The sequence below is a fragment of the Pinus tabuliformis genome, chromosome 6, assembly GCF_031772625.1.
Source record: "Pinus tabuliformis cultivar Carrire ecotype Pingquan chromosome 6, CPIR1, whole genome shotgun sequence".
Taxonomy (NCBI): Eukaryota; Viridiplantae; Streptophyta; class Pinopsida; order Pinales; family Pinaceae; genus Pinus; species Pinus tabuliformis.
The window spans coordinates 1,157,764,336-1,157,788,077 of record NC_142292.1 but is presented as its reverse complement, the minus strand read 5'-3'; the positions used below and the strand labels follow the sequence as shown (position 1 = coordinate 1,157,788,077).

Below are 23,742 nucleotides of genomic sequence, written 5' to 3'. Positions count from 1 at the left end.
AGGAGAGTGAAGGTTAACTATGAATGAATCCTATACAGGTGTGCAGATTGTCATGAAGTTGTGCACCTTTAATCAGGTTAGGCTTTAGAAGTTGCTCGGCCTCTTGATCGATCTTCTATGGAGGGTGATAGACTTATCGTGCAACATGGTTTAGGTGACTCTGCATCATTGAATGGAAGAGCTAGGGGTAAGGGGCATTATCAATCATTGTGGGCAAGAAGCAAATGCAAAAAAGACTAGATCTGCAAAGGCCATGGTTGTATTTTCATCCATCTTTCGCACCAACACTTAAAGGTATAAGCCAAGAATAGAGGTAATTATCTAGTACAAGAGGTAGTAAATTGGCAATTGGGGAAGGACATTGAGTTATGCAGAAGGTATTAGGCAGTCTGTTGTTCTTAAACGCCTTACGTGAAGCTTATCCTCATTTCTTGGTTTATTTATTTGAACTTAATATGTATTGGAAGCATATGTTTATTTTGGGGTATGTTAGAAGTTTTCCGTTGCACAATAGAATATGATTTTGGAACTTAATAGATTCGTCAGGTCACAGAAGCCCAAATTTTAGTTTTGACGAAGTGTTATTTGGAAGATAGCATTCAAAGAATTTGGAATGGGGTATCACAAGCTCTTTCATACTACAATTCGAGGAGTGGAGATTTTTTGGTTTTGTGGAAGGATGGTTTTGAGATAAACCTTATGCACACAGTAGTGGATGACATGGGAAAATGAATAGTTTTTGAATTGATCAATGAAACATGGACTCCTATTAGTAGTAGTAATTGATTAATAGACTATTTTATCTTCGAGACCTGAATTTAAGTGAAAAGATGGAGGACAATAATGTATCAAAGTGTCAAGTAGACAATGTTGAGTTGAATTTTCAACATTTCAAAGAGGCACCGAGCACTGAGGCATTGTACTTGCAAAGGGACCAATTATACACTTGGAACCACAAAAGGGTTGGAGCTGATGTTTGGGCAACAAGGTTGGACTGGGTGTGTGTTTCGAATGCAGTTACCTAGGAGATCAAAACATTGGTCCACCAAGGGATTCCAACAACAACAATTTAAGATCACTATCCATTTTTGTGGGTAGCTAGCCCAATTGATGCTTAAGGAGATAAACAAGAAGTTCTATTCATGTCTAACACTTTCCTGCATACTGACCAAAACTATGTTAGTAATCTAATTTGCTTGGTGGCAGGAAGCTTACTTGAAGGTCAGAGATAAGGATTATGTCTCTCCTTGGTGAATATGGTGATTTATTATACGTTTCTAAAAAATAAACTAAAGGGTATTCAGTGTTAGGTCTTTTGGTAAATAACCTCTGTAGGCACTCCCCGCTCAAGGGAGTTAGTAGGGTTTGTCAACTCGGGAGGGTGAAAAAATTGTCATAAAAGAGGGAAAGGACTGTGAATCCTGAAATGCAGGAACTTAGCCTTGAGAAGAAGGGTAGTTTCAGTAAATGATCAAGAACTAATTGGGAGAAACAAGGAGATAAATATCTGAAATTCTTTCAGTGGTATGTTTAGTCCAAAAAGAATTTAAGTTTCATTTCATCTATGATAAATGGGGTAAGTGAGATTATGACAAATCAAAAATTAATCAGCAAACCCATCACAAAATATTATGATGAATTCGAAGGGCTCAACATTACACTTGGAAGCATGAGCTAGCTATGGAATTATCCCGAGGCATACACTTGCGTTACACCTCCATTCCGTTTTAGAGAAGGTTCCCATAATTGAAGACATGGAAGGAATTATTAAAAACATAATTTTGTCAAGGCACTTGCACTGCATGGCCTAACAATTGAATTAGTGATATACTTTCCTCCTAATCTATGACATTATGAAGTAGTGCAGAGAATGAGATTCTTATCTCCTGCTACTAATGCACCATTGTGTCCCTAGTGCCTAAAATAGAGCCATGAATGAGCTATGTAATTGCAAGCCAATCTCCTTATGCAACATCACTTGCAAAATATTTACAAAGGCATTGACATATAGACTATGATCTAAGTTGCATGGTATGGGGAAAAGGGTAAGCATTTCTGAAATGGAAATGCACTGAAAATGTAACCGCCCAAAAATTTGGAAATGGGGAAATGTGATTTATATAGCACATTATATTGAAATTTGAAAACAAATCATTATGAACAAATGAGCAAACATTTAAATGAAAAGCAATGTTCCACCATCACTTATATTGGGATCATCATCATTAGTATCACCCTTTTCCTTTACCTCAATCCTCTAGGGACATCAGTCAACACCACCCAATTTTGATGAAACTACCTAATCCAAGCTTTAAAATATGCTAAAGAAGCCGAGCATGCCTGATCAATGATTTTGGTTTGAGTGAAGAATACATTTTTGCTAAGGCCATGATAGTGGAGTCCAACAAGTAATATCACTAACATCGAGGTACATAAAGGGCTTGGTGCTCTTGATTAACTACTAATTCCATACCTTCATACATGATAAGAATATAATGAAAATAATCCTGAAATTCTGAAAACTGTTAAGTCCGCTGAATTTTGAATAGGATATGAAATTCTACTTTCTCCATACGAAGACCGATGAGGTTGGAAACACTCTCAAAACATCCTGAGACAATTAATAGCAATGCTAAAAATTTAACTAAAAGTGACATTCTTTTACTTTAAGAATTTAACATCACCATTAATTAACAACATTTTGGCGCAAACTGAGAGTGAAACCTTTTTTAAAGGAAAATTTCTGGTCTTAGAAGTTTTTGGAAGTCTCATTAATTCATAATTAACCATTGATTAGGGAATAAAACCAAAAATGTGGGTCCAACAATTTGTACAGACATTGAAATGCATTTCAGTTTGTATGAAACACATTTCCAACATGTGAAATGTGTTTCACACTCAGTCAAGTTTCAAAGTTTTAATACGGAAATGCGGCTGACATAGGGGGGGTGCAAGTTTCCTGCAACATAGACTAAGATTATTCATGGATGCTTTAGTGTCACGTAAACAAACAGGTTTTGTTCCTGGCAGGAAGATAATGAATAGCATAGTAGTTGCTGAAGAGGCATTGAAGTCTGCAGAATTTCCTGCCAGGTTTCTCAAGATGGATATGGAGAAAGCCTATGATAGGCTGCAACAGATTTCATCCTAGAATGCAAGGGGATTTCCTCCTAACTATCGTTACCTGATGAAAGACATATTATGGCATAAGTTGCTATGAGCACCTTAGAATAACAAATGTTGTTATTCTGGTGAGTGGAGTTCCACCAGAGTTTTCTCTACCTCATATTGAGTTGGGCAACGTTGCCCTCTTTCACCCTTATTGTATATTTAAGTAACGCAAGGTCTTTCTTCTATTCTGGAGTTGTTCAAAGGTGTGCATGTAAGATTGGATGTTGCTCCCAAATTATTTATATCTCAAAAACCTTTTGTTAATAACACTATGCTTTTGGTTTGGTTGACCAAGCTAAAGCTCATGCCCAGAAAGTAACACTTCACAACTTTGTCAAGTAGCAGGAGTGAAGGTTTACTTTCAAAAATAAAAGTTGGTGATTGTCATTACATCGCTGCAGATTTCTAATCAATTACTTTAATACTTGGTGTACCTATGGTTGGTGAGAATCTAGTTCTCAACTATTTCTGTGTTCCAATGGCCTCGAGCAAAGTTTCAGTGAGTGATTGGATTCCTTTTCTTGAGTGGATTGAGAAATCATCGAGCTCATGGAATAATCGGTATCTTAGTGTTAAAATTGGAAACTAGGGCCAAACTCCATGTGGGTCATCTTATTTATGGCAGCTGATATTTTTCTTGGATCCCTCTCATTGAGAGGTGTAGGATTGATCTAAAGATCATCCAATTCCGATAAGTATTTATGAAGATATGAATTTATTTTGATTATGGACAAATTATCAAGTCGGCTACCAACTTATGTAGGCTCAAAAGCCCAACAGTCATGTCTATTCAACCTCTATGTTTTAGTATAAATAAAAGAGGACTTGAAGTCATTTGTCACACACACACTCACTCTTGTGATCTCACTTTATCTTGTTTAGGGTTTGATGAAGATGAGAGCTAGAGGGAGTGCCCTAGGGTATACGCTGCTCTAGATAACATGCCCTAGATCTAAATGCAGTCATGGGAGAATAAGCTCTACGTTGTTCAAAAAGCCGGAAAAGCCAAAACTGACGGAAAAATCGGAATTGTCGAAACTGCCGGAAAAGCTGGCAAAGCCAAAACTACTGGAAAACGCAGAACTACCAAAAAAGCCAAAACTACCGGAACTGCCGAAAAAGCCAGAAATGCCGGAAAATCCGGAACTGCCGGAAAAGCCAGAACTATCGGGAACAACCGAAACTGCCAGGAACTGCCGGAACTGCCGGTATCAACGGGAACTGTCGAAACTTCCAGAACTGCCGAAACCGCCGGAGCATTTGTCTCCGAAGGAGAGCAACATGCAAGGGAAGCTAACTAACATTGGGACAATTGTATGGTACTTAGCAGCAAATACACCAAGCATACAATGTTACAGCTAGCATGCAAGGGACAACTAGCATGCAACAACATGCATGCTAAGGAAAACAAGCAAGCAAGGGACAGCCAACACATGGGTCAGGATGGCAACATGGTACAACATTGGCACATAATGCAGTATAGTGATGGGTACAGTCATGATTAATGAAGCGTGATGAGATGCAGCATAGTGATGATGGGTGCAGCATGGTGCGGCGTGGTGAGGTGCAACATGATGACAAAATGCAGCACAACAATAGGTAAAGGAGTCACCTTGGAGAATTAGTTGAAGCAGCATGTCTTCAACTGATCTCATGTATCATCTTCTTAGAGATGATCTATGCTCTTATCTAGATAAGTCAAGGTGTTGACTTCTGTTGTAAATGTACTATCTCTCTCTCTCTCTCTGCTAAACTATTGAAGAACATATAAGAAGAATTGATCAAGGGTTTCCCCACATTGGGGTTTGTCCCTGGCTAGCGCCACATCTTGTGTCCTCTTGTCTTGGCTTATCTTTTGCGATTTATATTTATGTTCTATCTGCAGTTTACTTTTGCTAATGTGATTGCTAATCTAGAAAAGATATTGAGCTAATTGTGAAAATTGAAATAAATTGCTCTAGCATAGAACATACCTAAAATTAACACTTAGTCTTACGAGAGAATTATAATACTCAAATCTATGCTTTGTCAAATGATTGTATGCCAATCATCTACATTCCTAAGATGACATGTAAGAGGCTGGTTAAAATCCTCCTGAGATATTTATGGGTACCACATGGAAGTGAGGCTCACAAGTTCAGGCCAATTAATTGGACCACAGTATGTGCCCCAATGCAAATAAGAGGGTTGGGCATCAAAGATCCTCTGTGTTTGATACAAGTAACTAAGGGGTTAAAGAGGATATGTGACTTCTTCAATTCCAATCATTGCCACTGGAATAGGGTGATCATAAGAAATTATTTTGTGGGCAAGCTTTGCTAAGTCTGTCCTATGTATATCGCTTGATTAGTGTAGGGTCTAAGATATAGAACCTTATGTAGAAGATATGGGCAAGAATTATCTCATTCCTTTCTATTACTCTCGGAGAGAGAGGAATTAGGCTTCAAATTTGCTGGGATAAATGTTCGGGTTTGTGGGGGAGGTGGGGAATGTCCAAGGCTTGAACCCTTGGATTAAGAAGTGTCAATGAGCTCATATATATGGAACCTTGAATGTATGGAATCAACAGATACCAAGTGAAATGAAAATGGATGAAGGGAGTCTAATGGGACAATGTGACACGTTGGTGCATGACCACCAAGATTTTTGCCTTCATGAAGTTGCAACTTACTGGTTATCAGCTCAAAACCTAACTTTCCAATTTGTGGTCAGCTTATATTTTCTGGAGCCTCTTGTGGAAACATAGATTATGGTCTAGACTCTAGAGGGGCGGAGGCTTTGAAACTAGAGAGATGAATTGAAGAACTCATTGGTCCACCTTTCTGTGACTTCACACGCAACAAGATTTGGGATGTCAGCAGGGATAAATGGCACAAATGCAATGCAAGTTTGATGGTTAGCTCTTCTTTCCACCAAATTTTCATTCATCACTTTGGAAAGCTAAGACTCAAGATTCTTTTTATGACATTGTCCCATCTATTGAAAACATTCAAAACAGAATTTTATAAAAACTGTCTCTAATTAAATATTGGACAATAAAGCACAAGCTTTTGGATGTCCTAGAAGCTAACATTTTGGTGACTTACTGTGATTGTCGCTTTTTACTTAACTAATGTTATTGTAGTACCCCATGTTCTAGGTGTGCCTCCACTCAAGTTTGAGAATGATAGAATCTCAACGTCAAAATAATATTTGATATATGATATTTGGTAGATGATTCCGAGTTCCAATAAACAAAAGATGGAGTATCATTTAGCTAAGTGACTATGAGTGAGGGCTATCTATCGCATGATAGATTATCATTTGGTTAAACCATGTGAGTTGTGGGCGTTTACAACAATGCAGTGTTGAATGGGGCTTTTGGGGGTTGGGGGTAGAGGGCTAAGCAGCTGGGCTATCTATTCCATGATAGAATAGCATTTGTCTAAGCAACTGTGAGTGGAGTGTATCTACGTCAATTCAATGACAAGGTATTATTTGGCTAAGCAACTGTGAATGGGGAGTATCCACAAAAGAGTATCATTTGGCTAGGTGCAGTGAATGGAGGTTATCAATGAGTGGGGCATATCTATTCCACAACAAAGTGTCATTGGGGTATCTATTCCATGATAGAATATCATTTGGCTAAGAAGCCATTACTGTTGGGGGTATCTATTCTGCCACATTCATGGAGGACTTGCACCTTGCTTTAGGTGCACTAGTCCAACCAAGATGGCCCACAAGTGGCCAACATGTCACTTTGGAGAATCAAACCTTGGTGGGGCAATAATAGTGCCCTGTTTTTACCAAGGAAAACTTGTTGACAAGGGAGTAATTCACTATTATATTATTGTTTATATTTGACTTTGGTGTTAATTGAGGTGTGATCGAGGGGTCAAGACAGTGTGTGCAAGTGTGAGGAAGTAATATAAGCAACCATGTATTTACCCTACCAACACAACCACATTAAATGTGGTTGGTTTAGGTGGACATGCATTAATGGAGTGAAGAGAGAAGAAGAAGAAGGTCTGCATAAATGGAATGTCCACGTTAATCCAACTGACTTGATTTTCTATAGTAACTAATGAATCACTCTTAATCTGGGTGTTTGAAACTTCGATCTGTGTAAGTACTAAGAAGCAATCACAACCCTTTTGTTTGGTAATGTGATTAAAAGATTTATTAAATCAGGTCACACCAGAAAGTAATATAACTGCAACAGAGAAGAAAAACAATGAAGAAAGGAAATAATAAAAGTTGAAGTGACTACAAACCTGCATTGTGGGCATAGACTGCACAGTCACCATTCTGTCTTTGTTCTTCTTTTGCAACAATATCTCCTAACAATTCCACATCTGTGGGACGAACAAGCCCTGTAATATATTCAGGGCATTTACTATCAGTGACCTTTACACACTTGTCTTCATTTGACCACCCTGCTCCCTGGCAATTGAAGACACCCACAACTCCCGTGCAGGCATTCATGTTCCATATCTTCAGCAAGCTGAAACACAACTATATGGTCATTACATGATATCATGGGTACAGCAAATTGCACAGTACATATATAAACTGGATATCTGCAACTGTATTGACAATGCAACGAGAAATATTTCTGCAACTTCAACTGCAGAATTAGCCATCAAGTTTACAGTAAATTATGTTAGAATGTGTGAAATGTTGAATGTACCTTTTACAATCCACTGTGACATCAACAAAAAGACAATCACGAGTAGGTCTTCCAGGAAATTGTGCTCGCAGTACTGATCCATCAGGGAAGACAAGCTTTTTCAGAACCTTGAAGTCATGACTACCAGGCTTGTCACTGTAAAATCATTAAAAAACTCAATTGTTACATCTAGTTATCTCAAGACAATGAAACACCATAAACTATACACACCCCAGGGGAGGTATGTATTAAAATGAGAGATCTGTCATATATATGTCAGAGGTGATGCAGGAGAAACACTGTACCTGACATAGATGCCACAGCCACCAATAGCCCTAGCTGCAGCATGAAATTCTGCTGCAACATGATGACTCTAGAATGCAGATGGACAGGTAAAACTTAATAATCAGTAAATAATTTTACCGACTATTATTAATCTATGTATAAATATGTCAAATGAAATAAGTACTTACCTGAAACATATCCCAGTCAGGCAACATAAATTCTCCTAAGAGTATGCTGTTGAAGGCCACAGAAGTAATGAAAAGAGTTTGTGATATTGGATCTCTGGGCATAAAATCCTCTGATGCTCTTACAATCGCTGTCTTCTTCGAACTACATGGACATGCAATCACAATGAGATTTTATCAAAGCCCTTGTGGTAAACCATTTAAGTTCTCGTAACTTTTAAAATCTCTAATGGAGTTGGATTATATGAATTGTAACAAGTTCTAAAGATTTGTAACGGATTATATGAATTATAACAAGTTCTAAAGATTTGTAAACTATTACATCCTTGTACAGAAATTTAAAATAGCAACACAATGAGTTGAGTCTCATAATCAAATTCCAGGCCTTCAGTGCCCTTTAAAGGTTATGTTTCGTGGGTCACAAAAAGTTTACAAACTATTTTGTCCTTTAAATGGAAGATGACTACTAAATTAAATACTTGTCAGAAGCAGGGCAACATTTGCAACCTTCCCAGCCCCCAGGGAGCAGCTCAATTGGCAATCACTGTGATAATGAAGTGTTAGGTACCATGAGATTCAAGGTTCGAATCCCCCTGATTTACCTGTGTCTGCAGAAGGGGCGTACATTAGGCACCTAGAGGTTATAGTGGTAGCGGTTACAATCAACTCCATGTCATGCGAGTACGAATTGACCTTGTTGCTGATTCGTCTCTCTCTCTCTCTCTATATATATTATATATATATTTATATATGTGTGTGTAATTTCAGGCCTTCAATGCCCTTTAAAGGCTATGTTTCTTGGGTCATAAATTGTTTACAAACTATTTTTGTCCTTTAAATAGAATATGACTACTAAATTAAATACTTGTGAAAATCAGGGTAACATATACAACCTTCCTTTGGATTCAAGATGTGTGTGTGTAGAACCTAAGGGGTTAAAAGGTTGTCACCATTGTCACAAGGCATGTGGCTAGTTCTGTGCTGGCATGGACCCAGTTCAAATTCCTGTGTGAGGCACAAAGTCTAGCTGACAGGTTTACTAGGGATGCCATCTACAAATGTGGGAAAACATCCCTTTGGTTTCCTGGCAAGGTTTTCTTTGAATATCTATATATATCTATATGTGTGTGTATATATATATATATATATAGATAGGTATAGATATTCTCATAAAAAGAGTCAAAAGACATAATTGTCACACTCAAGGATGTGTCTTCATAATGAAGAAGATGTTTTGCTTCAGTGAACCAAAGACTGTACACCACTTCCTTTAGGATTTACAGAGGTGAGCTGATCAGCTTTATCATTTGCCAACCTGTAAGAAGAGACGTTTAACAGTATCTCATGATTATCGGACCCTACCTTGTCACACATACACATGGATCCTACTACAGATCTCCTAACCTACAGAGAGCATTTGGTTACCTATAACTAAGTGTACAGTTATGTTAGAGCCCTTAGTCTGACCAGCTCAAGATTAAGAAATAAAAGTAATTGACTGAAGAAAGTAGGAAAGAATATAAATATCCTATTGTGGATCAATATCATGCCAAGAAAGAATTAGAGATAAAGGACTCCTTAGAACACATAACAAAAAGGTCATCTGAATAGGCGATGATATTCGCAACAGTTATCTTAGCATGTTCATCATTTTCATAACAAAATATTGCCAATTATTATCATATCATTGTATCCAAAATTGAAGTGTTTCATGTTAATGTGAGTGTTGAAAGTACCTCTAAAAAGTTAATCAGTGGCAACATGTTGTGTATTGCTCATATTTCTAGGTATGAGGATGGTAAATCAAATTTATATTTATCCTAAAAACCACTGAAAGGATATCCTATAAATGGGTTGAGCAAAAAATCATAAGAGCAAACTGTTCTTACGAAATAAAATAACTCTGCCCAGTCCCTAGTAATAATGAGAACTACTAATGATGTAACGAAACTGTTGAGGATTCAACGTGTCCTCCATCCACCTTTAAAATCAAAGAACAAAAGTATTCAACAACCTTTAATTTTGAGGTTATTTAAACTAGATATTTACTGCAGTTTAATGAAATGGCAAGAAGGACGAGCAACAAAGCTTAACGATGTACCAAGTGACCAGAATGGGGGTTTAAGCTTCTAAACTTGTCGAGGTTAGGAGAAGCTTTCCTTTTTTGTTATCATGTTTAAAGCCGTTTGCATCAGGCAGGGAACACTTACTCTGCAAATGCCATATTCTTGGCTGTTTCTTAAATGTTCACAGTATAATTTCTTTTCAGTTAATTACTGAATTGAAATGTCTTTCTATTACTGTAAGAAACTTTACAAGCAATGGTTAAAAGCTATAACTCAGAATTGCAGCAAATCTATTAAAATTATGTTCATGGAAAAAATTTTAAGTTCACTAAAGTCGACATGTATCCACATTATGTTTCTGATAATGGCCATAAAAATATCACTTTCTGATTTGTTTGGTTTTGTACTAGATAATTTCTAGAACACTACAGCCAAAAAAGAAGCATATATTCAAGGGGGAAAAGAAAAAGAAAAAGAACCCTACTAAGAAAAAAACAATAAAGAAGCAAGTCAAAATGAAATCTACAAACAGAAGGCTATCCTAATTCTAGAAATATGTACCTGTAAAAAGAATCGGAGTTGTGACTCATACAAGATATGCAGGCATTCTCAGGGAAGTTTGAAGCTACAGAGTCTTCCAAAGCTTCTTGGTACTTCTGAGTTATAGCTACTCGGCCTCCAAATCCATCTCCAAGGGTCTCAATCAGATTCTGCACATCTACCTTGACGCCATCTATTCCAGCCGAAGCAAGATACCTGTGAAGATCGTTGTAAAACTCACCAATCTTTCTTGGGTCGATGATGCCAACTCCATACTTTTCCTGACTATCCATGGCTACATCACGCTGGTTTCCTACATTCCCTGGAGATTGCACTGGATGTTTGATGGCTGCTTTATACTTCCTCATCTTTGGAGCAGATGGCAGAACCCCTCCCCAGTAGCCTGTTAGGGCATGCCACACATAGACATACCTGCAAAATTTTCATTTCAGAAGAGGGGAAGCATTTTGGACTAACAATGGAATATGTGAATATTATGAGAAATAAACAAACAAACAGAGCCACCAAACTCCACAATGCTGCTGCTTAGTTAGCATTACAGGCTGTGAAGTCCAATCTGATCTGAAGGCATTCTAGAAAACTGAATTTAACCATAACTTACTTGACACCGTAGGTCTCTTTCACATGCTTAACAACATCATGAAGGCCATCCGCCAACTCATCAGTCTCTTCCCCAATGCATTTACGGAACTTTTTGTTTTCCTTGATGTCGATTAGTCTTGTTGCAAAGCTGAGAATCCAACAATAGTTCACTTTTAGTTATCCCCAAAGCATTAGTGGAAACATGTGAATATTTTATGGCAGATCTTACAGTCTAAAGTGAGATGTAGCATCCAATCATGACTGGAGTCAAACATTAAAGGTAAATTATGCCTTATGAATAATTGAAGGGTAAACAACTCACTGGATTTCTTCACCAAATGCCCCATCTTTCTTTGAGAATTCATTAAATGTTTGTTGCCATCCATCATCGATTAAGAGAAACCTTGCTGGCGTGCCTCCCTCTTCCAGACTGTTCATAACAAGGAATCTAATTATAAACTGGTGTCAAGGAAAAAGATTAATGAAGACATGGAATAAATTCAGTATAGTGTTCATGTAATTCTCAAATGCAGGTTACCTTTGCAAACCTTGATGGATTCCCTCTGGATTGACATCAGTGTAGAATGCATCCCATGTACACCACCCAAACCAATCAACGATTCCTGGTATCTATTGAATGATTCAGCTCAAACCTCGTGTAGTTAAAACAGGAAGAATACGAGATGAGATACAAATTTTCTGAACACACATCTTTAGAGATTTCAGATTCTGTAGAAAATATGTCTGTTGACCCGAGTATGTGGCAGCATACCTTTTTCCTTTCACGGTGTACAAATGTGCCTTTTTGCTTCTCCAGAGCCCTGTCATTCAATTGATGAAGAGGAAAATAATAAATATAACTTTTAAGAAATGACTTGTAAGCAAGCAGATTCCACGTGAAAGTATCATATAATCCCATGGGCTTACTTGACAGATTCATTTATGAGCTCAAAGGGATTCTCCCCTGCATTGATTAAAATTGCCTGCAATGCTTGTGTGGTTTGCACTGCAGGATCTCCTGCAAGGAACAAGAATTTATAATAAGGCCTTGGATCCCAAGAGATGTAATAAATTATAAACCCTACCCCATTAATATAGCTTTGAAAACTTACAATCACTTCATCAAAGAACTCACCACTTTCTACACATAACTCTAATTCATTGGACTGGTTGCCTTGCAGACTGCTCCTAAATTGGCCTTCCAAGACCGGCAAAAATAGAATGTAAAATGCATCATCATGGGCATCATCGCCATTTTCTTGATCCAATGCAGACTCTTGTCTGGCTTCTAGAAGCAACATCTGTGATTCCACTGGTATGTCTTTGGCACAACTTCCCACATGAGGCATCATCCACCAGATCTTGAATCTGAACAAGCACAGAAGCCTGAATCCCCTGCATAGGGAAACCGAAAAATGACTTATAACCCTCAAATAATATTGCCATACCTATGTCTGTGGGTGGTAGCACAATTGACAAAAAAAACATGTTGGCAAGCCCTTGTGTATCCAAGTGATCGGAAGTTCAATCCCCCTGGACATGTCTCACAAGCTGAACTTATATATATATAAACATTGATTAGTATTCTGCATCTGTTGAATGAGTTGCCTGTTTTGTCTTTTTAACCAGGATAGAGAATGGATAAGATTTATTTTTCAGGTTGATACATTTTTGAACTATATTCTGAAATATAATCTTGGAGAACCAGAATAGTGGAGAAGAAATGTGTGATCAAAACACAATAAGCTAATGGTAATTGGATTGAGAAATTGGGTAGAAGGCTGACAAAGCAGGGAATTGAACAGCTTACTATTTCATCTGAAACACATAATACAGCTTGTTTGACTGGGAATCTACTTGATATATGGAATGAAAATACTATATTTGTATGTAAAATTCTCAAGAACAATCAAGGCTTTACAATTTAAAAAGCATACAGGCTACAGCCATACAGGAAACTTGCAGAAAATAAATGCCTAAATTACAACAACATATTAAAAGCATGCAGAGAAGACTGACACCAGGCTTATAGTGGAGAAAACCCTAGACAGGGTCAAAAACTCCACTGAAAAATATGCTTCAATACCGGTGTGCAATAAATAATGCAAAGGACTATATTTGTGATGTGAGACTGAAATAATACGTCCTCAATCCAAGAGGACAGAGAACCACAAAAGATGGGTTCCATACATAAGGATGTAACTTCCCTGCATCAGTGTCAGACGTCCACTTGTCACAAGTAGGCATTATATTTCAGCACTTCCCCATAATGAGTAATGAATCCATCACATTTCCTCCACAAAGTATTCATCTGGTCCTCAGTGACAAATACTTCTCAAAAAATTGTTGGGAATGTGTTTATTCTTTGCATGGTTATTGTATGTGCCAACCAGGCCCCCTTTGCTTGGAGGTTTAGGGATTGAACGCTTAGAAAAAAAATTGGACCGTTTTGCTCTGTTTTTGGATTATTTCTGTTGATGATTTTTTGACCCATTGCAATCTAATTCTGGTTAACAGATAAGGGTTGTATTCTAACATGGGTTAATGGATTAGGGTTTTGGACACATACCTAAACACTGTAGTCTTTATTATGTATAGTCAAGTTAATACAAAGAAGATAATATATAAGCAACTCCAAGTTTTTGTTGGTTTTCTCAGTTAAGAGTTTCCCAGGTAAATCTCTATGTACTGTGTGTATGCCATTCTTGTTCTTTCAATTTTGCTTAAGAATATGTATAAATTGATTAACTACAAAGTTTTAAAACTTACAAAAATTATAGACTATCTTGTGAGTTTTAAATATCATGGTCAACTCTAGACCCAAACCAAGGTTTAGAAGGGACTTGGAGCCCACAACCAACATGGCTGACTCTCTCAAGTGTTGCTGACTGAACTCTATAACAAGTAAGTTCCCTATCAACCCATTACAATCATCAACAATTTAACCATCTGAAACACATAATCCAGCTCGTTTGACTGGGAGTCTACTTGATATATGGAACGAAAATATTATATTTGTATGTAAAATTCTCAAGAAAAATCAAGGATTTACAGTTTTAAAAAGCATACAGGCTACAGCCATACAGGAAACTTGCAGAAAATAAATGCCTAAATTACAACAACATATTAAAAGCATGCAGAGAAGACTGACACCAGGCTTATAGTGGAGAAAACCCTAGACAGGGTCAAAAACTCCACTGAAAAATTTGCTTTGATTCCGGTGTGCAATAAATAATGCAAAGGACTATATTTGTGGTGTGAGACTGAAATAATACATCCTCAATCCAAGAGGACAGAGAACCACAAAAGATGGGTCCCATACATAAGGATGTAACTTCCCTGCATCAGTGTTAGACGTCCACTTGTCACAAGTAGGCATTATATTTCAGCACTTCCCCATAATGAGTAGTGAATCCATCACCTTTCCTCCACAAAGTCTTCATCTGGTCCTCAGTGACAAATACTTCTCAAAAAATTGTTGGGAATGTGTTTATTCTTTGCATGGTTATTGTATGTGCCAACCAGGCCCACTTTGCTTGGAGGTTTAGGGATTGAATGCTTAGAAAAAAATTGGACCGTTTTTTCTCTGTTTTGGGATTATTTCTGTCGATGATTTTTTGACCCATTGCAATCTAATTCTGGTTAACAGATAAGGGTCTTATTCTAACATGGGTTAATGGATTAGGGTTTTGGGCACATACCTAAACACTGCAGTCTGTATTATGTATAGTCAAGTTAATGCAATGAAGATAATATATAAACAACTCCAAGTTTTTATTGGTTTTCTCAGTTAAGAGTTTCCAAGGTAAATCTCTATGTACTGTGTGTATGCCATTCTTGTTCTTTCTATTTTGCTTAAGAATATGTATAAATTGGTTCACTACAAAGGTTTAAAACTTACAAAAATTATAGACTATCTTGTGAGCTTTAAATATCATGGTCAACTCTAGACCCAAACCAAGGTTTAGAAGGTGACTTGGAGCCTACAACCAACATGGCTGACTCTCTCAAGTGTTGATGACTGAAATCTATAACAAGTAACTTCCCTATCAACCAATTACAATCATCAACAATTTAACCATCTGAAACACATAATACAGCTCATTCGACTGGGGACTGCTTGATATATGGAATCAAAATATTACATTTGTATGTAAAATTCTCAAGAACAATCAAGTATTTACAGTTTAAAAAGCATACGGGCTACAGCCATACAGGAAACTTGCAGAAAATAAATGCCTAAATTTTACAACATATTAAAAGCATGCAGAGAAGACTGACACCAGGCTTATAGTGGAGAAAACCCTAGACAGGGTCAAAAACTCCACTGAAAAATATGCTTCGATTCCGGTGTGCAATAAATAATGCAAAGGACTATATTTGTGATGTGAGACTGAAATAATATGTCCTCAATCCAAGAGGACAGAGAACCAAAAAAGATAAGTCCCATACATAAGGATGTAACTTCCCTGCATCAGTGTCAGGCGTCCACTTGTCACAAGTAGGCATTATATTTCAACACTTCCCCATAATGAGTAGTGAATCCATCACCTTTCCTCTACAAAGTCTTCATCTGGTCCTCAGTGACAAAAACTTCTCAAAAAATTGTTGGGAATGTGTTTATTCTTTGCATGGTTATTGTATGTGCCAACCAGGCCCCCTTTGCTTGGAGTTTAGGGATTGAATGCTTAGAAAAAATAATTGGACCGCTTTTGCTCTGTTTTTGGATTATTTCTGTTGATGATTTTTTGACCCATTGCAATCTAATTCTGGTTAACAGATATGGGTTGTATTCTAACATGGGTTAATGGATTAGGTTTTTGGACACATACCTAAACACTGTAGTCTGTATTATGTATATTCAAGTTAATGCAATGAAGATAATATATAAACAACTCCAAGTTCTTGTTGGTTTTCTCAGTTGAGAGTTTCCAAGGTAAATCTCTATGTACTGTGTGTATTCATTCTTGTTCTTTCTATTTTGCTTAAGAATATGTATAAATTGGTTCACTACAAAGGTTTAAAACTTACAAAAATTATAGACTATCTTGTGAGTTTTAAATATCATGGTCTACTCTAGACCCAAACCAAGGCTTAGAAGGTGACTTGGAGCCCACAACCAACATGGCTGACTCTCTCAAGTGTTGATGACTGAACTCTATTAACAAGTAACTTCCCTATCAACCCATTACAATCATCAACAATTTAACCATTACACCCACTTCCCTATAACCCATCACTAATGCAAGGGTTATGCATGCCGCTTATAGAACTTACAAAGGTGACTAACACCTACAAAAATTATAGACTATCTTGTGAGTTTTAAATATCATGGTCTACTCTAGACCCAAACCAAGGCTTAGAAGGTGACTTGGAGCCCACAACCAACATGGCTGACTCTCTCAAGTGTTGATGACTGAACTCTATTAACAAGTAACTTCCCTATCAACCCATTACAATCATCAACAATTTAACCATTACACCCACTTCCCTATAACCCATCACTAATGCAAGGGTTATGCATGCCGCTTATAGAACTTACAAAGGTGACTAACACCTCCATGATTGACACCAATCCCAATGCTTCCTAAGAATCACTTCTTGAAGGCATCACCACGCTTCATGCATTCTCAAAGTCTCCACGCATCATCTCAAGGCTTAGCCATGGCATTAAACTCTTGCACAAATTAGGCAGCTAGAACACATCAAGATAGTTCTCTCAACAATTAAACAATCACATAAAATATGATCCTATGTGTGGCCTCTTATACAACAAACTAATCATTGGACCATCCAATAATGTTACTGGGCACTTATTTGCAAATACATCGCAAAGTTGCATTCCCACATGTTGTCCTTGGCAATCTTCAACTTTTGGCCAATTTGTAAGGTATTCTACCAAGATTGCACAACAAAGCCTTCTCTACCTATGATACTCACTAGAGAACATCATTAACTTTGCAACAATGCCTTCACATTGATAAATGGATATAGGAATACCTTTCATCCATTTTCCTCTACTTTTACCCTTATTTCTAGTTATGATGTCGACGTTGAGCAAGTGTCTAGTGCCTCTTAGCCCATTTTCCACTTTTGTTGTACCTAGATCTTGCTCTTTCTATTATTGTTAGTTATATCTTTCCCTTTAATTTTTTAGTATCCAAGAATATTCTAGAGACTCCCATAGGCTAACGGTCATTGGTTGTTCTCTCTAGTCTTGTTGACCTTTCTTGATCTTATTTTTATCTACCCAATGATCATGAAGTGTATCTCTATCATGTATTCAAATTTCACTCACATTGTTAGCATTCTTAGATTACAAAATTTTGCATCCAATTTACAATCTATCAATAAACAATATCCATTCAACAAAAATAACAACAATCCACTTACCATGCTTTTCCACCAGCAATTCTTTATTGCAACACCCCTTCACAACTACACACTTTTGGACCATGCACCAAACCAACGGAAACACATGCTTAATGTATCAAAGACTAGGAGTCCTCCATGACTTTCAGCAATACATGTGCAAGTTAGTTTTACATATGGACCAATTCTAGCAAATTGTTGCACAAGTATGCAACTTGTGGCCATCAAGCCTCCAACTGACAACACACAAACCTCTATTAGTGAGCCATGGTCTTTTCTCAAATGATACTTGCGCATGTTCCACTTAGTGATAGGATTTACAGTAGAACACATCACTAAAAATTACATATAAGAACCCACTAATATCCAACAAATTTCACTAGATATTGTTACTCATCATCACAATGACATGGTGGGGATGATGCACTTCTTCCTATTGTTTCAAAGTCCATTGCTCGTATGTTCCAATGATTCTACTACAAGATACTCCAACATCGCCGCTATGTAGATAATGGTTCCTACGCCCACTTGTTCCCAAAGAGTGCCTAAAAGACCCCTTCTTCCACATCCTATGGGCCTTCTCATTCACAATTATCTCCCTCATAATCAACAATTCCCATCAATTTCATCTCAAGGTGTGCACCGCAAAAGGTTATTCCACTAGGTTTAAAAATACAACAAGCTCCTCTTCCCCAAAACGTGCATCTCTACCATCTTAGCGGACATAAAAATTGTCTCCGTCAAGTCGGAGTTCATTGAGTTCTTACTATTGGCCATGCACTTTATTCATCTACCTCTATACTCCATGAGTTTGGCCTTAGAATCATATTTGCCTCCACATTCTTGTCCATGTATATTTATTATAGAATCACATCTACTAACGCCTAATCATATCACATTAGAGTCACACCCTCATCGCATTCCATGAAAAAATCCACTAGCCCCTCCCATCTCGAATACATCTACACAATTCCTAAGATTGAACAAACCACTAGTAGGACTCTCAAGCTAGCCTTCACCTTCCCTGATGCTACTACATGCATCGATGTTAGAACCCTGGCTATGGCTTTGTTGGGAATCACATTTTCCATTAGATCAAAATCTGCAGGTGTTAGTCAATGATCGCATCGCAAGAGATAAGGATCCACGAGAGGCAGTTAGTCCATGTCGCGAAGCACACGAGGAGCGTTGGTTTATCCAATGCCCAACAATCTCCCCTCCAACACCAATCGGGTGTGTATCGAACTCATGGCCTACCCTCTTATACCACTTGTTGGGAATCACGATTGCCGTTAGACCAAAACCCGCAAGTGTTATCAATGATCGCATCACCAGAGATAAGGATCCACGCGAGGCGCTTAGTCCATGTCGAGAAACACATGAGTGTTGGTTTATCCAATGTCCAACGGGCTTTTCCTTCTCCAACCCTGGAAGCCAAGATAAAATCAAGGCCAACTTCAATTACTTTTGCACCATAAATGGATGGACCAACAACCCATAACATTCCAAATAATGTCATTCTCCATGTCACTTAAACGATCTGTGAAATGATCCACTGTAGTGCATTTCATTCATCGACCACAACCAACACAATGGTACACCAACATTCACAAGGAATGTAGTACTCAAAAGAAAAGTAGATTCTTAAATGACTATGGTATTGAAATCATATGGCTAATTGGTACTTTAGGCCACTCCTCAGTTGATAACTTGATTGTATTGATGTGAAACAATTTTATGGAGTTTATAGATGGGTATTTAACTAACCCATTTATTGTCTCTCTTTATATTTAACTAGGACGTCCTAGTCATCTTCTTGGGGTTAGCACACTACACTTGAAGGGTGTGTATAAATATCGGGTCACACTACTCATTTGCAACTCTCATTCAAGTGAATTCATTTGAATCTTTCTCGAAGGATGCTTCTAATTTTTTTCTCTAGTAGCATTTTACCCTATTTGTGTGGTAGATTGTTTTTGTTTATGGTCGATCTCTCTTGGTTGAAGATATAGTATGTGAACATTACTTCAAACCTCTCAAACCTTTGTGAGAATTTCCTTTTCTCAACCTTTGTACACCCTATATCTCACAACACTTTAGGATTTAAGATTGCAAGCCAATGAATACTTCCACTTCTTCAAGGATGAAGTTTTAGGTCAAATGCTCTTCACCCATATATGATGTAACACTTCATCAATTTGTCATCGATAACATGCTTGATATCCTTTGTAATTAGTATGTGTTCCCACTACATGCAAGAGCCTCGTGAGAGTCATTGGTAGATTTCCAAGTGCATCCTTGCACTATCTTAAGGGCGCCTCTCACATGGGCATTCTCTACTCAATCAATGTTGACATGAATGTTGAAATTCATCTCAAGCTTTATGATGCCCCTTTAGGCGAGTGATCTTGATGAGTGGTTCCCTACCTCGACATACTTTTTCTCTCTTAGTTTTGGGCTAGTTTGTTGTTCTAAGAAGTAACAAGGTATGGGTCTCTCCTCCGTTGAAGCCAAATATGTTAGTGCAACACATGTCAAGTCGCATTTCCCTAGATACAGATAATCAATTAGGTCTCACTCAATGCCCTCCTTCCACCTTATTTTGTGAAAATCAAAGTACCATTGAGCTTATCACAATCCAATGAATCATTAAAAGTCCAAACACATTGATATTGGATACATAAATTTGACATTTCCATGCTTAGGGACAATTTGTGCCAACATTTATTCCTTCCATAGATTAGCATCTTGGTATGTTCACCCACTCTCTTCTAGAGCCCATCATCACCAATGTATGAACATGTGTTGATATAAGCAAGCTGCTATTAAGGGAGGAAACATGATGCATTGTAATGTCTTCTCTATGAGAGTCCCTATTTATATCAAAGAGGATGTTGAGATCACATGGTCAATCTTCGCTAGAGGACATCTATCAATTGTATCGATGTCCTAACAATATTATGGGGCATAGACAAGGGTGTGTCACTAACCTTTTTATTGTATCTTTGTTGGTTTGGTACCTAACTGGTACCAACTGGTCCCCAAACCTAATTTTTCTATCGGGTCATTTGCTGAAGGTTGTTGACTGGCCGTTTAGACTGGTTATCAGTTCAAACTAGCCGGTTTTTAAAATTATGGGTATAACTAGCCCATTTATTGTATCTTTCTATATTTGACTAGGTTGGCCTACTATTTTGGGTTAGAGTCATATCCCTAAAGGATTGGTATACAAGGTTACATTCTTCTTTTGCATCTCTCATTCCATTAAATTCATTCGATTCTTTGCCTAAGGGCACTTCTACATAATTCAACTCCTAGTATTTTGCACTATTTGTGTTGTTGATTGTTCTTGTTTATGGTTAATATTTCTTCAATCGAGATATGGCATGTGAACATCTCTCCTGTGATCTCTATGGAGTGTTGTTATAAGTCTATTGCTTTGATGATTAGATGAAGGTTTGTTGAAGAAATCAGCATAAGTCTATGATCTTCTTATATAATCTCAACAAATAAAGAGTATAGTTTTGTATGACCAATGTCACAAGGAGAGTACCAAGTGACAAGGCCAATGTCATAATTTGCAAAGGCTACGATACCATGTAAAAAATATATAAGAAGACATAGGGAACTTGTAGAAAATAACTCTGTAAATTAGTGCAAAAGAATAAAAGCATGCACAAAACATTAACACTAGGCTAAGAGTGGTGAAAACTTCAGGCTACATATCTACGGACAAATCTGTATTGTATTTGCGTCTGCCATAAATGATCAGGAGGACCATATTTATGATTTGAGACCGATACAACCACCATTATTGAATTAAAGAGGATAATGAACTGCCAAATATAACTGTCATACATGTAACTTCCACTCATCAGTGCCGCATGCGCACTTGTCCTTGCCTCACATCAATGTCAGTGTCACATGTGTACTTGTCTCACAAATAGGTGTTTATGGTATCAGTTACATTGGTCTTGGTTATGACTTAAGGCTTAAACTAACTATAGCTATATTGTAACTGGGCTTGTAAAAAATCATAGGTAGGAATTGGGCTGCAGTAACTCGGAGGAGGCTCGCTTTGGTTTGATATTATTGCCTAACTTGTTGAGGGTATCTGCAATGGCTGATCTAGGCTGGTGTTCAGACTAGTGAGAGTAAGTGTTGGCCCAAAAATACAACTCAATCCAAATAAAATAGCTATTAGTCAGTACTGGATATGCAAATCCTTGGTGCGGTGTGTTATATCTCTTGAATGAAGATTATGATATATGAACATCTTTCTTTCTCCTCATAATGGATCCTCTTATGGATCTGAAACGTAGACAATCAAACATTTGAATGAAGATATGATATATGAACATCTTTCTTTCTCCTGATGATGGATCCTCTTATGGATCTGAAACGTAGACAATCAAACATGACTACTGTGGTAAATCCGAGGTTGCAACCTGCAACACCTTTCTTGTGATCTATATCAAATGTTATTATAAATTTGTTGGTTTGATAATTATATTAAGGTCTGTTGAATAGATCACCGTAAATCGACTATCTTCTTATATTATCTCAACAAATACAGGTATAGAATTATATGGTCAACATCACAAGAAGGGTATCAAATTACAAGGGCAATGCCATAATTTTCTAAGGCTATGATACCATGTAAAAGGATAGAGAAAACAAAGGGAACTTGCAGAGGAAAAAATAAAAAAACTTCCTAAATTACTGCAGGACAACAAAAGGGTGCACAAAACATTAATAATACTGGGCTTATAGTAGTGAAAACTTTCGACTATGTATCCAACTCTAGGGACAATTCTGGATTGTATTCACATATGCCATAAATAGAGGAGTCATATTTATGATTTGATATTGATAAGACCACCATTGTTCAATTAGAGCGGATAGTGAATTGTCAAATATAAGTGCCATACAGGTAACTTCCTCACATTAGTGTCACATACCCACTTGTCTCTCCCTCGTAATGGGAAGAATGCAAACTTACGTGTGAAGCTGTCCAAGCTTGAATACATGGCGACTGCTACTCTCTGCTGTTGTTGAAATGGCTCCCAGGAACGCAGGATGTCCTGCAAATGACGTTGCCTCAGTCGAGAGCGGCGTTACATTGACATTGTCAGGGACTCCGGTAAGTGTCACTCTTCCCCTTATCACCAAATTCCCCTCATTCACCTCTACTGCAGATCCAATCGTCATGATTATGATTCGAAATATATACACAGTCGATATATACACAGCCCTTTCTGTCAGAACTCACAACAATAGCCCTATATACACACACACGGCAGCTTCATATTGGACTTACAATCCAGACAGAAAACTATAATTGGATACACGCACCCCTTTCATTGACAGATTACGATGAGAGGCCTATATATACACAGACCTGGGCAGCCTCGTATTGACTTAGTATTATAACAGACTAAAATATAATTGCTGGCGTGTCGAATTTATCCGGAACAGGCTTCTGGATTGTTCCGAACGAAACACACAGACAACATATATTAAATAATAATGAAAACCAGCTACGCTTCCAAGGGGCGTCCAAATTTGACCCCTGCCGTGTCATCGCTGGCCATTCACAGACGTAAAGAATACGTACTTCTGACTAACAGCGATGGGTACGCTCGGAGGGGAGTGCAAATTCTATTAGGAGTTGTCTATAATGCTATTTTTTGGAGATTCCGGTGATGGAATCCGGCGGAAGAAATTGAGGTTAAATCTTGATTTGTTGCAGTTAAAATGATTTTTTAACTGCATATTTGGATTCAGCACCCTGAAAATCCCATGGGACACTTTCATTGTGCAGAAACTAGCTATCAAACTTCGATTCCAATAAATTCCTGACGGATTTCGA

The 23,742-nt window shown here is 37.6% G+C and overlaps 1 protein-coding gene across 2 annotated transcripts in view; it reads right to left on the bottom strand.

Moving 5' to 3' along the window:
- LOC149262918 (putative galactinol--sucrose galactosyltransferase 2) overlaps positions 1–23,369 on the bottom strand; it is a 38,680-nt gene extending 15,311 nt beyond the window's left edge. The window contains exons 1-12 of one of the 2 annotated variants that reach the window (XM_089425417.1): positions 22,873–23,369; positions 12,634–12,893; positions 12,426–12,516; positions 12,271–12,319; positions 12,037–12,128; positions 11,821–11,928; positions 11,518–11,646; positions 10,917–11,327; positions 8,293–8,434; positions 8,125–8,192; positions 7,841–7,975; positions 7,425–7,654 (exon numbers count right to left, since the gene is read on the bottom strand). In XM_089425417.1, the coding sequence (XP_089281543.1) occupies positions 7,425–7,654; positions 7,841–7,975; positions 8,125–8,192; positions 8,293–8,434; positions 10,917–11,327; positions 11,518–11,646; positions 11,821–11,928; positions 12,037–12,128; positions 12,271–12,319; positions 12,426–12,516; positions 12,634–12,893; positions 22,873–23,081 (1,924 nt within the window). In that variant the 5' untranslated portion in view covers positions 23,082–23,369. The remainder of the gene's footprint in view (positions 1–7,424; positions 7,655–7,840; positions 7,976–8,124; positions 8,193–8,292; positions 8,435–10,916; positions 11,328–11,517; positions 11,647–11,820; positions 11,929–12,036; positions 12,129–12,270; positions 12,320–12,425; positions 12,517–12,633; positions 12,894–22,872) is intronic. The other variant, XM_089425416.1, reaches the window with a different exon arrangement.
- Positions 23,370–23,742: the final 373 nt, after the last annotated feature.